The 24,143-nt window shown below is 42.6% G+C and overlaps 1 protein-coding gene across 7 annotated transcripts in view; it reads right to left on the bottom strand.

Moving 5' to 3' along the window:
- MAST4 (microtubule associated serine/threonine kinase family member 4) overlaps positions 1-24,143 on the bottom strand; it is a 567,949-nt gene that overhangs the window by 371,453 nt on the left and 172,353 nt on the right. For all 7 annotated transcript variants that reach the window (XM_060295831.1, XM_060295835.1, XM_060295832.1 and 4 more), the window contains exon 2: positions 23,779-23,932. In XM_060295831.1, the coding sequence (XP_060151814.1) occupies positions 23,779-23,932 (154 nt within the window). The remainder of the gene's footprint in view (positions 1-23,778; positions 23,933-24,143) is intronic.

Below are 24,143 nucleotides of genomic sequence, written 5' to 3'. Positions count from 1 at the left end.
CCACATGCCGCGGAGCAGCTGGGCCCGTGAGCCATGGCTGCTGAGCCTGCGTGTCTGGAGCCTGTGCTTCGCAACGGGAGAGGCCACAACAGTGAGAGGCCCACGTACCGCAAAAAAAAAAAAAAAAAAAAAAAGGTAGCTCCTCAGGCCACATCAGGGAGGGGTCTGGGCTGGAGAAGCACGGAACCAGGGAAGAGGTTCCACGGAGAATGGGAGCAAAAGGGAACCACGAGAATCCTCATCCTGGTCCCAAGATAAAAGTCACAACAGCTGTGACTGGTAGATGCCCCCTTTCTGAAGCCAGTGGGAGGGCAGAACAAAAGCAGGGACAGCCCTGAATAAATCCTCAGTGCAGGCGATCCCTGTGTATGCTAGCATCGTTGCTCGATAAGCCAGGGCATGCTTCAAGTAGGAAGCCAGACACTGGACAGATCCAGAACAAGCACTGGGGGAGGGGACTCAAGGAACCAGAGCCACGTCCCTTCTCTTCTCTCCATAAGCGCCAAACCACACTTTGAACCTTTCAGTTTTGTTAGATCTCACAGAGCACTTTCAAGCAAGCCGAGACCATGGCCAATGGGAAAAGTATGCTGTCTTCTCTGAAATCACTCAGTCTAACTCGGCCACATACATTTTTGGTTTTTTTTAAACATCTTTACTGGAGTATAATTGCTTTACAATGTTGTGTTAGTTTCTGTTGTATAACAAAGTGAATCAGCATATATCCCCATATCCCCTCCCTCTTGCGTCTCTCTCCCACCCTCCCTATCCCACCCCTCTAGGCGGTCACAGAGCACCGAGCTGATCTCCCTGGGCTATGCGGATGCTTCCCACTAGCTATCTATTTTACATTCGGTAGTGTATATATGTCAATGCTACTCTCTCAAGGCCACATACGTTTTATTTGTTGCTATCTCATGTGTAAGTCTAATCTCGGTAACAAGACCATAGGTGTGCCTGGTCGAAGATAAACAAAGTCAGACACTACTTAAAGCGGTAAGGACGGATTTTAATCAGTAATAACCACTGCAATAGGGAGAAAGAGTCCAGCATGGACTCTGTTCATCTTCGATTGGTACAGAAGTAACTGGGTGTTTTAACAGGAGAATGAGGGAGTAGGGCAGGCAGCAAGCGAGGGCTGGGTCGAGCCAGGGAAGTGAAAAACAGGAAGGGTTAGTCAGTGTAACTGCGATCAGGCCAGCTCTGTCTGCTAGCTGGCAAGGACCGACGTTTGGATTCTACCTTTCCACAGAGACTGGGAGACAGAGGCCCTATCTGTTGGCATGAACAAATAGTAAAATTTTTTGGTAGCCTGGAGTTTTCTGAGGCAGGCACTTTAAGGCATTAGGGTCATCCTAAGGATGTGGCCTTGAGCTGTTAGAGACTGTTAGTGTTCTTCGAGTCTCTGTAGGCCAAGGTTGGGGGGCCTAATTGAGAGAGAGGGCTCTGAGGAGCCTGGCGAGGGTTTGGTCAAGGTGAGACTTGGTCAGCCTTCCATTTTTTTGTTACTTCAATAGACCCTAACTCATGTTCATTAACAGATCAGTTTTTGAACTAAGTCTGAACTAACTTTTGAACTTAGCCCATATACTTATATGTCTTCAAACCTTCATACAAGACATAAAGCTCCTTGCCAATAATGGTAAAAGTAATTGCTCTAGTTAGGGGTGACACAGAGTCATATTGCTGAGTGCCTATTCTGACCCCCCAAACTGATTCCATCACTTATTCATGAACTTCAAGCCTCGTGTTCCTCAGCTGTAGAGTAGGGGTAAACTTACGGAGAGGTTCTAAGATTAAAAAAGAAAATACATCATACAATGGGCATTCAATACATATGAACTTAAACAAATAAGAAACACAAAGAAATATGCAACACGTGAGAGATGACAAGGTGAGCAAGAAATAAAATTCTGTTATTTGGAACAAATAATAAAATTAGGAAGCGTTTATATACATATGTAACGAAATGTTTATCGTCCTGTCCTGGGTTAGATTTTAGATGTCGTTATTCTTGCACAAGTCTCGTCTGTAGGAATCATGAATGTTACAAATTAGAGGGTCTGTTAGCACAACACATGGGATGTTTTATTCCTGCCTGGACCCCCATTAGTGTTAACAGGGAAAAGAGGACAACAGATGGATTTAAGGCAGTCATTAGAAGGCATTAGCATTGTGCCATAGTTGGTAGTGATTACATCAAACTTTACACAAATTCACTTTCTGATGACTACCAAGAGCCTCTAAAAAGTGTGTTGCTGCTATATTCATGCATCATTTGCTGCCTACAATTTGAGAAAATTAGCATCTGTCAACTGCATTATTCAGCTGCACAGGGTGGAAATTAATGGACAATACCATTCCCTCTTTGTTGTAGGAGAGGTGAGCTTGCCTAGCAATCTGGCTGCTCTATTTTAATACCACATCGAGCTTTTTGTTACAACTGGAACTTTGATCAGCTCTGTGTTCTTCGGAAACACATTGCTAAAATTCCAATATGCCTATTAAAACATTTATTAGATACTGTCTACTGACATAACTAGAAATTTAAAGGCAATAAATAGAGGTTCATATGAAAGCTGAAATCTGTTGGCCAGAGTGAAACAAGAATTTGTCAAGCTTCAACCACAGAGCTATGGGTTATTGGAATGGGCTTTTTATACTGGTTATTGTTTCTCCTCTGGTCACAGGGCCTCTACTTAACAGAATAAGTAGAAATATCTCCAGCCATTTTTATATGACAATAAGTAGATTACTAAGACTCAGACTGTGACTAGGTCTACCTAGGGTACATATGGTCTTTTTCCTGGAATGGGTTTTCCTTTGTTTTCATCCTGAATTTCAAAATAACAAGAAGCAAGACCTCCATAAAGAGGTCTTCAAATGTGAGATACATGCTTTCAAAGCCCCCGGAAGCTTAAAGTATCCCTCTGAAGTACGAAAATATCAGGTCAGAAATAGTTTCAGCAGAAATTAAATATAGCCTCTGGAGACCTACTTTGTCATTGGAGAGTAATGGTTCCTGCCTAGATTTAAAAGCTTCTAGTAAAAAAGTTCCATATCACCTGAAATGCAATATAGATTGAGCAGTCAGTCCATGGTCTCACATTTTGGGCTACCTCACTTTTTTTTTTTTTTTTTTTACTGTTTTTCCACTTAACATTTTTATTTCTTTATTTATTTTATTATTTATGGCTGTGTTGGGTCTTCAGTTTCTGTGCGAGGGCTTTCTCTAGTTGTGGCAAGCAGGGGCCACTCTTCATCACGGTGCATGGGCCTTTCACTAGCGCGGCCCCTCTTGTTGCGGAGCACAGGCTCCAGACGTGCAGGCTCATTCGTTGTGGCTCACGGGCCCAGTTGCTCCACGGCATGTGGGATCCTCCCAGACCAGGGCTCGAACCCATGTCCCCTGCATCGGCAGGCAGATTCTCAACCACTGGGCCACCAGGGAAGCCCTGGGTTACCTCTCTTGACTACAAACAGGACATCAAAGACAACAGAAGACTCAGGAACTACATAACAAAGCAGTCTTGAGAAAGGGTTTCTGGTGCTCAGTTATACATAAGAACTCTGGGAAAGCTTGTTTATCCCTCTAAGGTCGCCACCAGGAAGAAAGGGTAGCTGAGGTGGTCCACGTGTTGCTCTCAAGGGTTTTGGTGAGCGAGGGGGGCCCACAGGAGGGAGGCAAATAGAAGGTGCCGGCATCACAGAGGCAAGGGGCTAGGGACAGAAAGAACAATGGGCAGCTGGCACTGTGCTGGTGGCACGAGCAAGCAGACGGGGCCGCATGCTCACATCTCTCATCTGTTAGCTTTACCTTTGGGCTACCAGGCTGCTGCTGACCTGAGCATCTACTGAAGCTCTCACAGCAGCCCCCAGAAAGTTCACATCCACCACTAAAGTGGGAGGAGGGCCATTCCCACCACTTTACCTTCCCCACTGCCTACTAAAACCTCCCTTAAGTGCTTAAGGGAGTGCTTAATTCCACTTCGGGGTATATACACAAAAAAAGTGGAAGCAGGGACTCGAACAGGTATTTGTACACCCGTGTTCATAGCAGCATTATTCACAATAGTCCAAAGGTGAAAACAACCCTACTGTCCACTGATGAATACATAAACAAAATGCGGCGTATACAAACCAATGGAATATGATTCAGCCTTTGAAAGGAAGGAAATTGACACACAGACGAACCCTGAAGAAGTACTAAGTGAAATAAGCCAGACACAAAAGAACACATGTCATATGATTCCACTTATATGAGGTTCCTGGAATAGTCAAATTCATTGAGATAGAAAGTTTAACAGTGGTTACTGGAGGGCTGGGGAGAGGGGGGAATGAGGCGTTATTGTTTAATGGGTACAGAGCTTCAGTTTGAGATGATGAAAAAGTTCTGGAGGTGGATAATGGTGATGGTTGCACAACAATACGAACGTACTTAATGCCACTGAATTGTATACTTAAAATACAATAAAGTACAAATGGTTAAAATAGTCAATTTTGTCATGTATATTTTCATACACACACACACACATATCCTCCCTTGCTTAGCCCAAACCACCATACCTTCTATAGGAAAAAATGAGGGAGTCCTTTTTGTTGTCCAAAGGAGGTATCCACAGTGAACTACACCAGCACCTGCTTTCACAAATTATACTCAAATCATACTCAAGCCCTCCAAATCATTCACAAGTCAGAGAAACTGAGTTTTTCAAGACCCCTCCAAACTTTCAAAATGGAGAAAGCTTAAAGACCGTGATAAGTCACTGGCAGAATCCAGGCAGAATCCATGAGTCAGCAGCCTTCACCCTACAGTGTACTCCATCATCATGAAGATATTCCTCTTTCATGCCCCATCGCTCAACTCTAAACATCGGTTCCCTCATCATAGGGACTGTCGTGCTCACAGGCAATTACAGCCTCCCTTTATTCATCTTCAACTGTGCTACTGCAACACAGAGACACGGTCCCTTTCATCTTCCCTCTCACATGGGTGACTGACTTCCAATTTCTTGTCCCCACTGCAAAAGAATAACTATACCTAGACAGCATCGACAATGCTGCTAGATCATTCTTCTTAATGGCATAAGTAAATATAATTTGAGAAACCAACAGATTTGTGACCAGGGAGAGCTGAAGTTCACTGACTCTTATATTGAGCTGCTATTCTAGCCTTAAAAGAAAACGTGGTGTGTGTTGACTCACACAAAAAAAGTCCAAAGCGTAGGCTTGACCCCATGTCCTTGAAGGCATCACTGCCTACTAGCCAGGGATCTCCAACTGACAAGGAAACTGAAAGATGAATGGAGAGAGGACACATGCCTTTAGGGAGGCTGGCTGTCAGAGCACAGTGACACCAATGGGGTATCAAGGTCTGAATCAAATTAATCGCCCAGTGCAGCAGTCTCTAAACTGTTTTGCTGCTAGACTCAACTCCACCAGAGATACCCAATTTCACTTCTTAGAATATTAGCAGCAGCATTCTATATTTAACATAGAATGGCAAGGCAATATTACTAACCACAAGGGCCTGAGGACAAAGTTAGGAAGATGCTTGAAAGGGTGGGACAAAGTTAGGGGGATGCTTCAAAAGGAAGCTTGTAGCAAGCAGAGCAAACAGCAGATGCTAACAGTTTAGGGCAATCCCAGACTGACTGGGTCCATGACAATTATTTCACGAAGTCTCTAAAGCCCAATTCCATACCGTGAGAGAGCTAGGGACTGCGGAAAAATACCAGAACAAACATGTCTACCACGCAGAAATCAAAGCCGCTGGACAGACCGCAAGGCCATGGAGTGGCATCTCAAGCTGCCGCTGCCACTGCCAACTGCAGCTTTAAATCAAAAGTAACATTCAGGGCTTCCCTGGTGGCGCAGTGGTTGAGAGTTCGCCTGCCGATGCAGGGGACGCGGGTTCGTGCCCCGGTCCGGGAAGATCCCACATGCCGTGGAGCGGCTACGCCCGTGAGCCATGGCCGCTGAGCCTGCGCGTCCAGAGCCTGTGCTCCTCAACTGGAGCGGCTGCAACAGTGAGACGACCGCGTACCGCAAAAAAAAAAAAAAAAAAAAAAAAGTAACATTCAGAGTGAAATGCGCCAAGATGATTCAACGGGATAGTGGTCTCTTTACCCTCAATTACAGAGAACCACCCTGTTGCCCTTGCCATAGAATGACAAAAGGGTAAGAAATGCCAACACGCTGTCTATTTTTAAATGGAAACAATTCAAATCTACACTTACAGAGAAATATATTTGGCCTCTCTTTTCTTTTCCCTTAACTTGTTCTTAAAGAAGAAGTATTTCTTCTCACCTACCAAGATTACCAAATTCTAATAAGGGAAGATAATAGGATCATATGAGTTAATACACGAAACAGAGCTTAGTAAGCTTCAGTGTTCCTATTATTTTCGGTACATGCACTGCTGCCTTTCGGTACACCTACACCCAGCAACTTCTCCCATTCAGCTATGAGACCCAGCCCTCGCCAGCAAGTCCCTCTTGCACCTAGACCACCAAGGTAGTCTCCCTTCAAGGGGTGACTGTATGGATTTAAAATTCTCATCAAAACGTACAGAATGGTTTGGCTCTAAGCTCTAGCTGTACAGACCAAAGGCTAATGTGACAACTTAAAATTGATTTTTAAGGAAGTATTAAGTAGAGCTACTCTAATGAGAACACGGTAACAAGAATCTGACACCAAGCAGGATGTGTGAGTGAGGGTACCAGGGAGCTGGGTGGGGACGGTGTCTACGCGACGCCAGGCACAGGTCAGAGCGAACATGTGCAATCTCGCCTCCCTCCATCCTTGTATTGAAATATAATTCAGCAGAAAGAATTGCTAGACATGTCTAAAGCCCCCGGGAAATGACAGATATTGATGAATGCTGTTGGGAAGATATATGGAAGGAAACGGCAGATAAATAGAACCATTTTTTCTCAGTCATTTTGCGGATATGTGGAGCAGCTGTTAAACTACCTGTCAGTGCCCTGTGCTCTCTTCCTCTGTCTCCTTCCTCACCCCCATCTGCATTCTCTACCCCTTTCTAAACCCTCCCGGAGGACCAGTATCTTGCTCTCTTCAAAATAATCATCAAGCGAGGAGTCATCTCCTCCTCCCCTGTCATAATCTGGCTGCTCAACCCAGTTAGTCCAACCCTTTCCAAAATGTCATTCTTTTTTGTTTGTTTGTTTTGTTTTTATTTATTTATTCCCCAAACGTCATTCTATCCTAACATGTTGGCTGCCCCCTGTGGATCCTGGAAACACAGCTGACCCTTGAACAACACAGGCTTGAACTGCGCAGGTCCACTTATTTGTGGATTTTTTTCAATGATCAACACGCCAGTACTACACGATGTGGAAGGGTTGAATCCACAGATATGGAACCACGGATGTGGAGGAACCATGGGTAGGGAGGGTAGGCTTTAAGTTGTTTGCAGATTTTTGACTTCACAGAGGGTTGGCCTCCCCAACCACCTTGTTCAAGGGTTGTTCAAGGGTCAACCGTACGTTCAGTTTTTAAACTCCTGAAGTGAAACTGCTGAATTCAAATCCATTACTATTTGGCCCTGGTCACGAGACTCTAATCTAAAATTCAAAGCCTGACAACTACCATGTAGTGGCTCTGTGACCTCGTTAACCTCTTAAGTCTCAGTTTCCCATAAATGTTCTGTAAAAATGGACATGATTGGGCTTCCCTGGTGGCGCAGTGGTTGAGAGTCCGCCTGCTGATGCAGGGGACACGGGTTCGTGCCCCGGTCTGGGAAGATCCCACATGCCGCGGAGCGGCTGGGCCCGTGAGCCGTGGCCGCTGAGCCTGCGCGTCCGGAGCCTGTGCTCCGCAACGGGAGAGGCCACAACAGTGAGAGGCCCGCGTACCGCAAAAAAAAAAAAAAAAAAAAAGAGAAAAAAAATGGACATGATTGATCAACCTCCTGGGGCGACGGTGAGGACAATTTAGGATGTACACAGAGAGCTTGTCATACCATCTGGCAAATAGAAGGCCCACAATAAACAATGACTTATTATCCCCTCTACTTTCCATTGCTAAACAACTCTTCCTGGCAACAGCACTCCTCCTCGATATCATTCTCAGGCTGGATCAAACACTCTCCAGCTCAGGGCCCTTCGGAGTAAGAGGCTCTCATTCCATTCACCAAGTGGACTCAAGAGCACAGACTGGGAAACCAGTCAGACAGGGATCTGCACCCTGGTTTCACCATCTATTAGCTGCGAAACCCTTGATAAATTACTTTCCCTCCCTGAGCTTCTATGTCTAGACCTCCAGTGATGATGATCATAGGTAACACATACCAAGTGCCCAGCACCGCGTTGAACACACAGTGTGTGTTCCATGGTGGCTCAGGTCCCTTCCGGGATGCTTTACCCATTTTGGCATCATTGGCATTGAATCTACAACCAGGGGCGTTACTAGCCTTACCTTCCCCCCCATTAATCACCTGCTTCTATGGGGCTGCCTGCGTCTAGGGTGCCATCTGTTTCTGTACATAACATGCTTTTCTACATTGCAAACTCAGTGTCAGCTGGGACCGTATCTCATCTGTCTTTGTAGCCCCACATCACAGCCCGTAAACAGAAGCTACTGACAGTTTACAGGATCATATACTTATGCCTGTGCCTATTAACTCTCCACTCTGTCTCTCATTTATATTTCTCCCAGGGTTCGGATGTTTTCATTTTTGTTTAGTTCCCCATTGCCTAGAATGTTCAAATGTGGTTCAGTTGTTTGTTTTGTAACCATAGCAATACTGAAAAAAGGCTCAGCGGCCTTAAACTTGATACAAGAACATCGTATCACTTCTCCTGGCTTTGATTTCTCTTCTAAAACCCATCTCCAAAAGAGTCTGACACTGCCACAAAACACTGTGTACATCCAAGGCCAACTGTTTAACCTGAGTACATGTGAGGACAATTTGCACTTAGTATCTTACTTTTTGAAGAAATTATGAATCCTACTCAGTAACATTCTTTTGCCCACTAAGATGCTTTGATTGACACACCCAAATGTCACTGGCATCCTGAGATGCTAAACATTTCTGACAACTGCCCTACATCTAAACAGTTAGGACAGAGGCCAAGGAAGAACTGGGGATCAGGAGCTTTCCAAGAGAAACAAAAAGAACAAAGGCAGCCACAGGGGCATAAAATAGACTCCATATGACAGTCGAAGCAGAAATTTCCAGACAAGTCCAAATTTCCTAACAAGTTCTCTAGCTTTATTACAAGGAAACGTCTATGTACAATCTAATTCACTTAACGGTGTATTTCCATATATATCTCTTTGGAATAGTTCCTAGTTTCATGTAAGCTTTTGTTCCAAACAGATTCCAAATTCTTCTTCCGTAATGTCTATGTTTGCCCCCTAAAGAACGTATTATTTTTGTCTTAAGAAATCTTTGTTGATACTGATTAATGAATAAACAGGAAATCTAGAACAAACCTATACAATTTTTTTCCCCAAAATACTGCACAGTAGATCTCCTCCAGCACCTCCAAATGGCAATCTATTAAAATGCCCTATTTCTGGGGTGGGAGATCTCAATCAAGGACTGTATAACCCTTACTAGGAAAGTTAATGTCCACTCTACCTGGTTTAAAAGCAATAGGATCTAGGAACCACTGTTATCCAAACTATAACCCTGTGCCTTGAATTAAGTTCTAACAAATCACTAAGTGCCTTGCAAAACATAACATTGCCCTTGTTTTTAAGAAGAGAAAATTTTAAGCCAAGATTAGCATCATGATTGCCTCAAGCACTGCTTGGAAATTAATGACCAGTGTAGGGTTGGAATTCAACCTTGCCATTTCTGGTCTCTTATGTAGCCCCTGACTTCTGAAAGTTCAGACGACATTAAGTAGCCTTGAACTCCAGGATCAGTGCCTCATGTCTTAAAGTAACAGTATCACTAGGCTACTTAACATTCCTTTTTAGGGACTTCAGTCATGCTTATGAGGAAATCAGTGTGCTCTGGACCTCAGCTAGGGGGCAGGTAGCTATTGGGTTGTTCCAATCATCTTCCAAATAGTCATCTCTCAAGATCGAGAGCCTGATCATTTTCTTCTAGCCATTCATTAAATGCATTTAATCTCCTACTATTTAAATCCACCGAGAGCACTATAACCGTTGAAAGAATGGCAGTGGGCATATACACACAGACTTAACACACACCAAAGAGTATCATATGTCAGATCTGCTTATGGTTGTCCACAAAGCTGGTCCTGTCTCCAAGGTGACTGCAGGTAAAGGGGCGGAGGGCGGGGAGCATGAGAAAGGATAGTGTACTAATGTCTGTGTGTAACACCCCTAGCATCTTGCCCCTCGTGCCATGCATGTACTTATGAGACAACATGTCTGATAAAGCCTCAGTTCAGAACCCTTCCTGTAGCTACTGATAGAGTTGCCAGATTTCATAGAACTACAGGATGCCTAAATAAACTGGAATGCAAATAAACTGGATTATGTATACCACAAATACTACATTCTACACATCAATGCTACAAATATTATTACCAGTCTCTCTGGAATTAACATTGAACTTAGTGCCATGTATTTTATCTGGCGACCCAATTCACTGAGCACTTAGGATTGGCAATGCAGGAGGCTTTGCTTTGAGGGTTCAAGGAAAAGGTCCTCAAGGAATTGATAAAGTAGTAAAAGGGATTATAAGTCCACAAATAATAGGAAGTTAAAAGTGATCCATCCTGGAAGAAGAGGACAATGTAAGATGGTAGCAGGAAGGAGAGAGTGAACGTATAGCTGTGGAAGTGATGTGAAGGGGTTTGAGATGGAATGTGAATGTAGCAAAGAACCACGAGCTTCATCTCGTTGTTCCGTACACCGAACATGGGGGCCTCATTGCTCTGGGTTTGCGCATGTATCATCTACCATCATTTTTATATTATTTATATATACCAGTGCAGCCAAAAAAGCTAGTAAAATGGAGTAAAAACAAAACAACAACAAAAATGCTTTGCACTGAGACTCCTAGCAAACAAAGCAAAGACAGAAACACAGTGGGATACCCAGCTCTCATTACTTAATAAAAGAAAGAATTCAAATTTGTCAGACCACACAACCTCTTTTTCCTCATTTTGAGCTCAGAGAAATTTCTTTTGGAGGTTTTAATAAAAGGGCAATGACATATCTAATTCTCACTGTCGTCTAGAGTCATTTAGGGCAAAAATGCGGGCACCTCCTACATTACGGAACACTAAATAAAAACTGAGGGTGCAAGGCTGTGTGTGCATGCATACATGTGAACACATAATCAAAGTCCATGTATACACTTTACATACATACATGCCTCTCCTTTACAGGGACTTGGAAACTGGGAACTAAGGTACCTTAAGCAAAATTCTTACTCAAGTCTAACTTGGTGCAGTGTTAATAATTTACACAGTAGTCATGACTCCACCTGTATTCTTATTCAGAAAAAGGGAAACAGATGTTTAAATGGTACCATTCTCTCTTTTCAAAGGTTTTACCCACCAGGGATCAAGTCAACAAGGAGTTAAAAAGCAAGGAGTGGGGGGCTTCCCTGGTGGCGCAGTGGTTGAGGGTCCGCCTGCCAATGCAGGGGACACAGGTTCGTGCCCCGGTCCGGGAAGATCCCACATGCCACGGAGCGGCTCGGTCCGTGAGCCATGGCCACTGAGTCTGCGTGTCTGGAGCCTGTGCTCCGCAACGAAGGAAAAAAAAAAAAAAAAAAAGCAAGGAGGGGACTTACTTTCAGCTCTCCCTTCAGGCCCTGTTGGGATGCAGGGGACTGAGACAGTACTGTCAAAAAACAGAGAAATGATCTGGCTAGGCAGACACAAGAAAATAAATTTAGCCCTGACAATATGCATTGATTAAGTACTTGAATGACAATGGAACATGACAATGACAAATGCAGGCTACCACCACCAGAGTCATTAATACATCAGAAACACTAATTTTTACCAATCTTTAAACATCCTGGTTGGTGGCATTTGCATTTCTTTGCCTACTCCTTTTTCCTGCGGAGATGACAAAAAGTCAGCTTCATTTTCAGTTTCCATCCAGGAAGCTAAAAAAAAAAAAAGTCTACATTCCTGATCTTTGATTAGCCCCTGAAAATGAGTTTTATTTTTTTTTAATGTATGCTTTTTCTTTTAAATTTTATTTATTTTTGGCTGCGTTGGGTCCTCGTTGCTGCTTGTGGACTTTTCTCTAGTTGCTGTTGTCTTCGTTGTGATGCTCGGGCTTCTCACTGCGGTGGCCTCTCTTGTAGTGGAGCACAGGCTCCAGGCACGCGGGCCTCAGCAGTTGTGCACACGGGCTCAGCTGCTCCACGGCATGTGGGATCCTCCCAGACCAGGGCTCGAACCCATGTACCCTGCACTGGCAGATGGACTCTCAACCACCACGCCACCAGGGAAGCCCTGAAAATGAGTTTTAAACAAGAGATGGATGGCCTGGTGTGCTCAGTTTCAGAGGACAGGACGTCACTACCAGGCTCCTCCAAGGGAGAAGGTGGGCTTCCTTGCTCAACAGTGGAGAAAGGATATAAGTGTAAAGGGAGAAAAGGAAGGAAAACCAGCCTCTGCAAAGACTCCCCCATCCCTCATCTTGGTAGTTAGAAGTATTCACTATGCAAGGTCAAAGGGACCTTGAGAGTATCCGGTCCAACTCACTCATTTTACAAATGAGGAAACTGAGAACCAGAAATGAAGGCATAGCTACTTAGCGGTTGACTTGGGACAAGAATCTGGGCCTCAGATCCCCACTTCAGGCCCTTCTCATTACACCTCGAAAACTCAGTACAGGAGTTGTCGCGACGCTATGCCCACCCAGACAAGTTACTTGTTTTCCCATCTTTAAACCCCATTCAGTGTAACTCAGGTATTCCATTCTCCTTCGGATCTGCATCCCCCCCAATCACTGTTTTCCAGAGGACTTATGTGTGGTCCAATGTACTGATTCCAGTACATGCGCAGTTAGCACCCACGTGCACCTCTGTGCAGCTGCACTGCAGCTGGATTGTATATAAGAAAATGTCACCACGAGAGCCGGCTACCTATGTCCAACTTCCTACATGGGTTCCAGTGTGGCAGGAAATGGCAGCCACCATCTTCCTTGCCTTCCCCGATCTTACCTCCCCTTCCCCAATAACTCAAAGAGCACTATAGGTGGGATTTAATAAATAGTTGATACTAATTTCCAATTATTTAAACTCATGTTTAAACTCATGTTTCATATTCTTAACTGTAATACAATCAATTCAACTTTCGTGGCTTTCTCGTTTATGCTGAAGGGTCACAGGGATCTAAAACCACGTCTCTCTTAGAGACGATACATATACAAAACTGAGAAGACAAGCTTGGAATCAGCTTTTCAGAACCTACAAGTACACAACGCATGAAGGAGAGGAAAACCACACCCTGCCATACCCAGGCCTCGGTCTATCCTATCAGCATTAAACAGATCTTCAGGGAAGTACTAGGAAAAAACTGGGGAGAAAAGAAGGAAAATGATTATGTTCCTTAAAAAAATTTAACCCCTTGATAAAATGTTTAAAAAAAAAACCTGCCATCAGTTTTCTACTCTAAATAAAATTTTAAGAACAAATTTTTGAGATATGGATTCAATAAACTCATTTTTTTCAATCAGGAATAACAGAAGTCCATTATTTATAGAATCACCCTAGAACACAAGAAGTAAGGGGGAGAGACAGAGAGAAAGAGGAACGGAGAGAGAAAACTGGGAGAGAGAAAAACTGTTTGTTTTTCTGTCGGTACAAAGGCATCTCACTGCCGTGGCCTCTCCCGCCGTGGAGCACAGGCTCCGGACGCGCAGGCTCAGCGCCCACGGCTCACGGGCCCAGCCGCTCCGCGGCACACGGGATCCTCCCGGACCGGGGCACGAACCCATGTACCCCGCACCAGCAGGCGGACCCTGAACCACTGCGCCACCAGGGAAGCCCCGACAAAAACTGTTTTGGGGATCCTAATATTCATACATCTTTGGTTTGTTTCTATTAAGTTTCTTCTTTAGCCTAATCGGTATAGAGAACTTCCTTATATATTTGGACACATACAACCTTTAAAATAATGCCAGCAAAAACTTTAAATGACCACTAGACACTCTCTTCTTTGGGGTACTTGGAAGAATTTCAGTCACTGGGTTTGATCACATCCAACATAACCCAGCCTAAGGTCAAGAAGCCAACTTATCTTGTAGGTGATAATGGTTTAGCTGTATCTCAGTATGCAACTGATGTTCCTACCCTAGCAATCTTGATATTCTGTATCACAATGATTTAAGGCCCAAGTTACCTTTTACCTCGCAGAAGGTGCTTCAAGAAACTTAAATCAGGTCTTCCAGCAACAACATCTTCTTAATGAACACTCAGGACTAATTTTAAATCCTTCAAATTCTATCTGGTACAGAACTGAAAAACGGATTTCTGAAGAGCCGTTCTCGCTGATGTAGCACGGCTCCCAGCACTCTCTGGAGCTCATGCACACATCAAAGCAAACAGCCCAGTCTCTCATCTGACTCACAGTATAAGGGCAGCACATTCCAGTCCTCATGTTTTCATTTAGACTCTTTCCTTGATTCTCCTCTCATGCCTGACATCACCTCCTGGGATGATTTCATTGGTGCCAAATGTCTGAAGGAGAGATTTGAGCTTCAAAGAGGACTCTGCAGCCCGGCTCTGAACAAGGTGGCCACTTGACAATTCCCAAGCAGCAGGTGACCAGGGGCCTGGGAACCACCAAGTGATGCTCCCCCGTCAGTGGGAGCAATGACTCATGGGTAAGCCATCTGCATGGGCCATGAGCTACAGCAGAGGGCCCCCGGACAGACAGCCACTGGGAGGCAGCATCTGCCAAAGAAGCTGGCTAGCAGCTGCATGCCCCATTAAGGCGGAGTCTCAGGAGATCTTCCCACCCTGACAAGGAGATACTACAAAGGCCAACAAAATACATCTACATTGCCATCTTCTAATTAGAACACCTAGAGAGCAAACAAAATATCCAGACTTAAGCTGACATAGGAACAGTGAAGACAGCAAGTGGGTTTAAAGGCTACTTAAAATCATGCACCTTCACCAGAAAGAAGATGCTCGTGGATTTATTTGCCTCTTGATCGCTTGGTGACTCAGAAAAAATAGGTAGAGACACTCTCCAGACTCATAAACCACTGTGGAGGAAGTACACGATGTTACAAGTTCTAAAACAACACTAAAGCCACGTAAAAGAATTCCTGCCCCCAGTTATATGCCCTCAGCATAGAAAATCTGTAAGTATTGAGAAACAGTAAAACAAATAGAAGCCGGATGTTTTTAAGCCAGTAAAACCCTAAGTTCGAATTATCTAGGTTCTTTTTCCTGTTGGCCAAAAGCCAAGAATCCAAGCTGACAGCATCACTGTCTTTACGACAACTGTAAAGACCTTTACCTTTTAAGAGTTTTAAAACTTGCCAGATTTCAAAATATGAACTTATCGGTCATCCTTCATGGGCTGGTTAAGTCGAACAGCCCACCCACTGCTCGGTCCACAGTCCCACCACACTTCCAAGCTCTCATGGGCTTTGGCTCTACCCCTGGAGAATCCCACGCTGGGCACCAAAACCCCCTGACTCTTACACAGCTCAGCTCCACCCTCCCCACGGCTCTCCTGAGTGACCCTGGACCAGGTCCCTCTGCTATATTCTGTGGAACTGATGTTCCCAGTTCACAAATTTCCCTGGTGTCTTAACATTTCCCTCAAACATGTACACTGACTTCACTTTCAATTCATGATCACAGACCTTGAATGGGCTGTCAGTGCTTCCAAGAAACCCTACTACATTTATAGTCTGCCTTCCTGTTCTCTAAGAACATTTCAGACTTCCTTCTCTAGTCAATTCCCATAGAACCCTCCCGAAGCCCACACAGATATCTCATAACGCAGAGAAGTGAAGCCACTAAATCAATTAAACCACCTGCTTTTTTATGAAAAGAAAATTTATTAAAATCACTGATCTGGAAAGGGAATATTTTAAAATTAAACTTATTTTGAAGTAACTGTGGGTTCGCATGCAGTTGTAAGAAATAATGCAGAGAGATCCAGGTATCCTTTACCCAGTGTCCCTCAATGCCAACATCTTACAAAACTATGGTGTACAATCACAACCCCGATAATGACACTGCTACAGTCAAGATATAGAACATTTCCACCATTGCAGAATCCCTCATGTTGCCCGCTCATAGCCACACCTACTTCCTTCCCAGGTCCTCCTCCTGAAGTCCTGACAACCACTCATCAGTTCTCTACTTCTATAATTTTGTCATTTCAAGAATATGATATAGAAATGGAATTACACAGCATGTAACCTCTTGGGGTTTTTTTTTTGTTTTGTTTTTGTTTTCTAACTCAGCCTAATTCTTTGGAGATTCACCCAGGTTGTCACGTGCATCACCTGCCGTATCAGTAAACAAAGGATGGTGCAGCCACCAAGCCAGCAGCCACTGCAGCTGCCTCCCAACTGTGTACCCTGAGGGCATTCAGGGTGGAGAAAAGCAGGATTCTGGCCCAAGATAGTGAAGGTGCATATCAAAGGAATGATTTCAGAGTCCAGACTCTTGCATCTTCCCATACACCGAAAAGAAAAGCGCTAAATTCATTAACTTGAGATGTGTGCTTTTCTTTAACTAACAGTAATCTTTGAATGTCCCTACTACCTGTTTTTGTTGCCGTTGTTTCCGAAAACTCTTAAATATCCTGGCTTCTTCCTTACCTCCTCCCAGCAGTTCCTCAGAGCCATCTGACAGGCTGCCTCCCAGGTTTAAGTCCTCAGCAAGTCCACCGAATAAAACATAGTTCTCAACTTCTAGGTTGTGCTTTTTTTTTTTTTTTCAGTAGACAATTGGTAGTTTGTTCCTTTTTATTGCTGAGTAGTATTTCATGGTATAGATGTACCTAAACTACCTGCTTTTGCATCCATTTTCTCCTCCTTCCTGTTACAATGAAGGAAGTACCTCTCTCCCTACAAAGGCCAACCATTTGACATGTGCTCCGGATACCCTGCCAGGTGCTTCCACAGCACTTGACTTCTCTGGTTATCATCTCTTTCTTCTGAACCATCCTCAACACCTTACAAACATGCTTGCCTGGTTCCCACATTACAGTGGTCCCCTCTGACCCCTTCCAGCTCACACTTGTTTTCTCGAGTCTCTTCTAACTGAACAACTTCTCAGAAGAGCTATCTACGCTCTCATCAACACATCAGCTACCTCAAAGTCCTTCATTACTGTTTGCTCCTAAGCCAGTTCACTCTAGCTGCCATCCACACTTCAGCACCTTCCTCCTCAAGGTTTCCAGTGACTTACACTGTTGAATCCAATGGCAACTTCTTAAGATGTCCTCATCTTATTCTCTTAGATGAAGCCAATCCTTTCCTTCTCAAAATATGCCTCTTGCTTCTGTTACTGCACAGTTCCTCCCTGGACATTCTGATTTAACATGCCCCACAGGCATTTCAGACCTAACATACTGAAAACTAATCACACCCAATTTCTTTATTAAAACCTATTTCTCAGTCTTCCCTGATTTTGTAAATGCCATATTTCCCTTGCCTCTTGTGTAGCTGGACTCAGAGGCCACAGTCCAGCAGGAACCATACTTCCTAGCACTCCCCCAACAGTAGCACCAGCCTTGAATTTGGCTTTGACCATGTGAGAGGATCTTGCCAAACAAATGCGAATGGAAATAAAGTGTGTCTCTTCCAGGATGGGACTTTTAGGAAGTTTTTCTTCTCTGTCCACTTCTACCAGCTGGAAGCAGAGTGTGGAGGCCGTAAATAAGAGCCAGAGCAGAAGGTGGAAGGAATGCGGGTCCCTAACTCACCAGGAGGGAGAGAGCTGCCTCATAACCCAAAACACTTACATGAGCTAGAAATATGTGACAACTGTGTTAAGCCCCAGAAATTTTTTGGTTTGCTCGCTCTAGCACGTGGTATTATCCTAATACACACCATTTTTACATAGGCATTCTTTTGATGGTATTACAAACATGAAGAAATCCAGAGCATATACGAGAGTATTCAGGTGCAATATTTACTGAATACCAAGGCTACCTATAACATAGTTATGTTTCACGTAAATTTGCTTTAATCTAAATTCTGTCAGACTTGCCTACTAAGCTAAGGAGGCCTTTAGGATGAGAAACCCATTAAACTCTACACAGCACTTAAACAGAATAGCCTTCAAGTTAATTTTAAAGAAAAGAATGTTTTCTGGCATTGTGTGGTTTGTTTTTCCTTTCCCTCTTGAAGTAAAATTCATTCTGAAATGTGTTTTTTTGAATTTTCAGATGTTATCCCCAACAAGTAGGAAAAATCTCTCTTTTTCCCCCAGATAGGATACAGCGATGCTAACAGTTTTAGAAGTTCTAATTTATACTGTCTACAAAGTTGACTTCCTATTATTGTGTGCAAGTGACACACATACAAAGATTCCTCTTTGTTTTACATTCCAAACAACCCAAATATGTTTTGAAAAACACAATTCTCTGCATAAGAAAAAGAAGTCTTCCTTCATTTTCTGCGTGTTAGGACTACAACACACAAACATCACAGCTGTGGAATGCAGGAGTAGGATTCAGCGCAATCATTTTTTTTTTTAACATCTTTATTGGAGTATAATTGCTTTACAATGGTGTGTTAGTTTCTGCTTTATAGCAAAGTGAATCAGCTATACATATACATATATCCCCATATCTCCTAGGGCAATCATTTGCATATCAAGAAGCCAGGAGTCAAGATCCTGAGGTTCTGCCCTTCATTCTGCAGCTTCCTTGCTGTGAACTGTCAGGCACATTACCACTTAGGCCCAGATTTAAGAATCCGTATGATTTGAATAATGCTTCTATTTCTCATCAGGGAGCTCCAAACCTCAGTCAATGTTTACACGATGCTTCTGGGAGCCTATTTAGCAAACTGCAGGCCATGAAGATATAAAACATCATCAGCTTCAAAAAAAGAAAAAAAAAAAATTCAGGCAGGGATGGGCATGGTGAACACTAGGTCTGTTGTTTAAATGCCAGCCCTGCGTAAAAGGTACTGGTTGTGTTTTCCTCTGATCTAATCCTCTTAGTCATTCACAATTTTAGTTGAGGAAGAAAATGTCAAAAGTTCCATCAAGGGTTTCTGCATGGTAGAATTATGGGCTTACAGCTTTTTCCTTTATGGTGCTCTGTATTTTCTGAACTGTCCACATTGAACACATATTATTTTCTTTTCTTTTTTTTTTTTTTTTGCGGTACGCGGGCCTCTCACTGTTGTGGCCTCTCCTGCTGCGGAGCACAGGCTCCGGACGCGCAGGCCCAGCGGCCATGGCTCACGGGCCCAGCCGCTCCGCGGCATGTGGGATCTTCCCGGGCCGGGGCACGAACCCGTGTCCCCTGCATCGGCAGGCGGACTCTCAACCACTGCGTCACCAGGGAAGCTCCATATTACTTTCTTAATTGAAAAATTGGTAAATGTAAATATTTTCACTCTGTAAGACTGTTTGTAAAGAGAGATGAAAGCTAACTATGTCAGACTGAATTATTGGTGCCAATTCTTTGCTTCCCCCCGGGAGTGTTATAGATCTGCATCTTTGCCAAGGTATTATGGTGGGTGGAGCATGCCTCTGCCCGTTGATGCTGGGCTTGGCCATGTGACTTGCTTTGGCCAATGGAAAATTAGCAGACATGGTGCCGGCAGAGGCTTGAAACCTGCCTGTGCAGGTGGACGTGCACACGCTTGCTCCTGTCTCTTACCAGGAGAACATAATACCTTGGGTAGCTTCTGGCTCAAGGAAGAGGAGAGACACATGGAGCAGATCTAGACCCAGACTGCATCCTAGAACCAATCACAGCAGAGCCCAGGCTAAATAACCCAAAACCCAGGTGACCTGCAGCCACAGGAGAAAAAAGGGAATATGTATTGTTGTCTGAAAGTGAAACTTTGTGGTTATGTAGTATTATTGTTGTCAACTGGTACACCACCTAATACCACAAAAAAACTCAGGGGCAAAAGTAACTCATGGATTGAATTGCAGGGTATAAAAAGGGCCATGTAGCAACCTTCACTTGCCCAATTATAAAGGGGACCAAGTCAACCATAATCCCAGTTTGAGAAAACTCTTTAGTAGACAGGAATTGTTTTCCTTCCTCTCATTAAATATATAATTATTTAATTACAATTATATTAAGTCCTATGAAAAGATGAGTCCATTCAACAATGAGATTTCACATTAAAAATATATTGTGAGTTTTCAATGTTAAAATGTATTTTTTCACAACATGATTTAATGTTTATAATTGTTTTCCACTTTATGTGTATAACATATTATGTTTCACCAGTATTCTTTTGCCAGATATCTAGATTTTAGATAATATGCGATTTTAATTATTATAAATGGTGCTGCTCTAAACATAACTAAAGTTAATTCTCTACACATACTCACGACTATTTCCTTGTGATGAAATCTGAGGAACAGAATGGCTGGATTAAGGAATATGTAAATTTTAAAGTTTTTACTATGTCTTAATTGTCTAGTTTTAATTTACTTTTGTAATTAATGGACCAGGATCCATACAGATTGAGTCAGCCCCAGATATTAACTGAGCACAAATTTTCCAATTAATTGGAAAAAAAAAAATTACTCGAACTAATCCTGCTGGAATATATTGAAAACCTACTGGGTACCAGCTGTGCTAGGCACAGTGTAGTGGCCACAAGTACAGACTGTGGAGCCACAACACCTGGGTTCAAATCTTGGCTCTGCTGTTTCTGAGCATCGTGATCTTGTGCAATTTACTCAACCTGTCTGTGCCTCAGTGTTCTCATCTGTAAAATGGGTATAAGAATGCCTCCCTCCTAAGTGCACAGAGATGTTGTAAGGATTAAATAAGTCAATAAATGTAATTCCCTAAAAGCTGTGCCTGCCACATAGTAAAGTCTTCGTGTCAGCTGCCATTAGGGATGAATAGATGAAAAGGTCACAGACCTTCCTCTCAAAGACCTAAGAGTTTAGTGAAACTTATAAAGGCTAATTGGGTGGCAAAATTTTCAAAATATAAATTAAGCCTTCACATAGTCTTTGTTTCAAAGAAAACAGTAGAAAACTGCTAAAGGAAAACAAATCTTGCAATAAAACAAAGTTAAACAATAGGAAGGCGGCTGGCCTTTAAGTTACAGAAACTATCAGGCACAAACTTATGATGTCAAAACCAGTTTGACATAACTTTAGCAACAAGGTCTATTCCAAGGGAAGATCATATGTGATTATTTACAGTTGCCTAAAACTAGCGGAAACCATGTTTCTTAATGATCAGAAATGATGCTTTCTTCTCTCTGCTCTAATACCTGATACTAGCACAGTGCCTGACACAAAGCAGAAACTCAATTGATAAGGGTTTCAAATTGATGTTCACAAGACCAAGTTACCCAAAAACTGCAAATATCCTAAATTCAATTTGTTATGCACCAATACTAATAGCCACCATTACTGGGCTAACTGCTTTGTATGTGTTACTTCATTAAATCCTCAGCTAAGCTATGTAGAAGACCAACTAAGATTGTTTTCTTCATATTCCAAAATCACTTTCAAGCTACTGTTTTTTAAAACAGGCTGATGTTCAAGAGATTTTTTTAAAAAGCTCTCCTAAGGACTATTAAACATTTTTGAAAATTATCTGACCAAAAATTAATTAACTAAAATAATTTTATATCAAGCTAAATTGCAAAAGGTTAGCTAGAATTGCTAGAGCTGTTGAGATTTTGAAATGGGAATCAAGTTCAGCTTTTTTTTTTTTTTTTTTTAAAGGTAAAGGCCAAATTTCATGTTTCTGGTCATATATCTGCATCAAGAGCTATACCTTTGCATTATTTTAAGGTTTTAAGTAAACTGATTTAGCAAAAATTGGAGCAACCATTACTCCCCCCCACCTATTGGTCAAAAATAGTTTAACCAAAGTAAGTAAATTCCCTAAGTGAAATTAGTAAGTAAGGGGTGAGCCTTTTAACCGTTAAGATTTAATCTCCCCTGCTAAAAAACTAAGGGTTAGACTAAATCTTTAGGATCTCCTACTTAAAAATGCAAATATTCTGCATTTATAGAAATGAAAGCAAAGAAAGATGTCCTAACAAGCATTAAAAGAACATCAGTAAAACTCAAGTGTGAACATTTGCCCTAATTTTAATGAAGTGCAGCAATTTTTTGATGAATTTTTTCCCCTTGGCCTAAAGTCAGCTTCACCCTACACCTCAGCAGTGTGCCACAGTGGGTCACATGTTCTAGACTCTGTGCTGATCATGGTACAGAAGCATTTCTGCTCCCAGAAATTTCATCTCCAAAAAGTCAAAATCCATAATTCTCCAAAAAAATGAAGAACTCAACTTGTTTTCCAGGTCATTTATGAACTGGCAGACAAGAGAAAACTTTACTGTTAAAAAACAATAAAGTTTCTTTAAAATATTTAGAGGAAAAAGCTCTTAGAATGAAAAAATAGAAATCTAACCTTTAGTGATTTACAATTAAGTTTAATAACATGAAAATTTATATGGGAAATTATTTTTTAAAAAAACATGCTTTAAGTTATTTTAATTTGGCCATCTTTCAAGCCAATAAAAGTTATCTGTAGATTTTCTAGATTTTAATTTTTTAATTAATTAAATTTTAACAACACAATTTAAAAATGGGTGAAAAATTTAAACAAGCACTTCACAAAAGGAGAAATATGAATGTCCAATGAGCACATGAAAAGATGTTTGACATCACTGAGTCATCAAGAAAATACAAATTAAAAACAGAAAGTGATACGACTACTAACCCATTTAAATGGCTAGAATTTTAAAAAACTGGCAATACCACAGATGGCCAAGGATGCAGAGCAATTAGTTCATTCACCTGTTGCTGGTGGGAATGTAAAATGGTACCATTTTGGAAACAGTTTGGCGGTTTCTTACGAGGTTCAACATACACTACGGATACACCTAACAACATAGATGCATCTTAAAAACAAACTGAGCGAAAGAAGCCAGACACAAAAAAAGCATGCAATGTATGATTCCATTAGTATAAAATTCTTAAGATAAATCTAATCTATAGTGACGAACAGCAGCTCTGGGGTTGCCTGGGCCCAAAGAAGGGGCAAGGGAACATGTTATATCTTGACTTTGGTGGTAATTACACTGGGGTGTAAATTTGCTAAAACCCATCCACAGGTACACTTAGAATGGATACGTTTTATTTTATGTAAATTATACTTCAGTAAAGTTTACTAATATAATCCTCAATTTAATGGCTCTCTGAATTGGATTAGATTGTACCAAATGGTCTGTGGAGGGGCAGGTACATTCTAAGGGGCTGGTTTTCACACAGGGAACTCCACTGTCATTGGGGACACCCTACAGTTGTCCCCACCTATCCACGGGGATTGGTTTCAGGACTCTCACAGATGTTCAAGTCCCTTATATAAAATGGCACCGTATTTGTTTATCAACTATGCATGTACTCCCGGATACTTTAAGTCATCTTTAGATTACTCATAATACCTAATACAACGTAAATGCTGTGCAGCTAGTTGCCAGCAGAGGGCAAATTCAAGTTTTGCTTTAGGGAACTTTCCGGAATTTTTTTTTTTTTTTAATATTTTCCATCTGTAGCCGGTTGAATCTGTGGATGTGGAACCCATGGATACAGAGGGCCAACTGTACTGTATAAATGTAACCCCCTCTCTTAAACAAGTCACCCATGCGACTCACCAGTCAGAGCACCCCCCAGGCTTCCCCGCCGCAGCTGTCTTCCATCCTCACTCAGCTGTCTTTTAAACTTCAGCGACTTTCCAGGGCCGGAAGCCACGTCTGGGTTGCTGCATTTCCGAAATGGCATGGGCGGAGGGGATAGTATGTGGTCAAGCTGCAGAGAGAAGGACAGCGACATCACTTCCTGGGGATGCTCTCAACCAGAATGAAAGACACCACACCCCTCCCCACCAGGCATACTTTCTTCCCTCTTTTCCTTCTCTAAATCCCTCTCTCCTAACACTGTTTTGAATTTGGCTGGTATAGAGACTTCAGGGTTCCACTGTTGGGCCTTCCATCTGAAAGAGTATCTGGCTTGCTGCAAA

This window comes from Globicephala melas, chromosome 3 (genome assembly GCF_963455315.2).
Source record: "Globicephala melas chromosome 3, mGloMel1.2, whole genome shotgun sequence".
In the NCBI taxonomy this organism is placed as follows: Eukaryota; Metazoa; Chordata; class Mammalia; order Artiodactyla; family Delphinidae; genus Globicephala; species Globicephala melas.
This window is presented reverse-complemented; position numbering and strand designations above follow the sequence as displayed.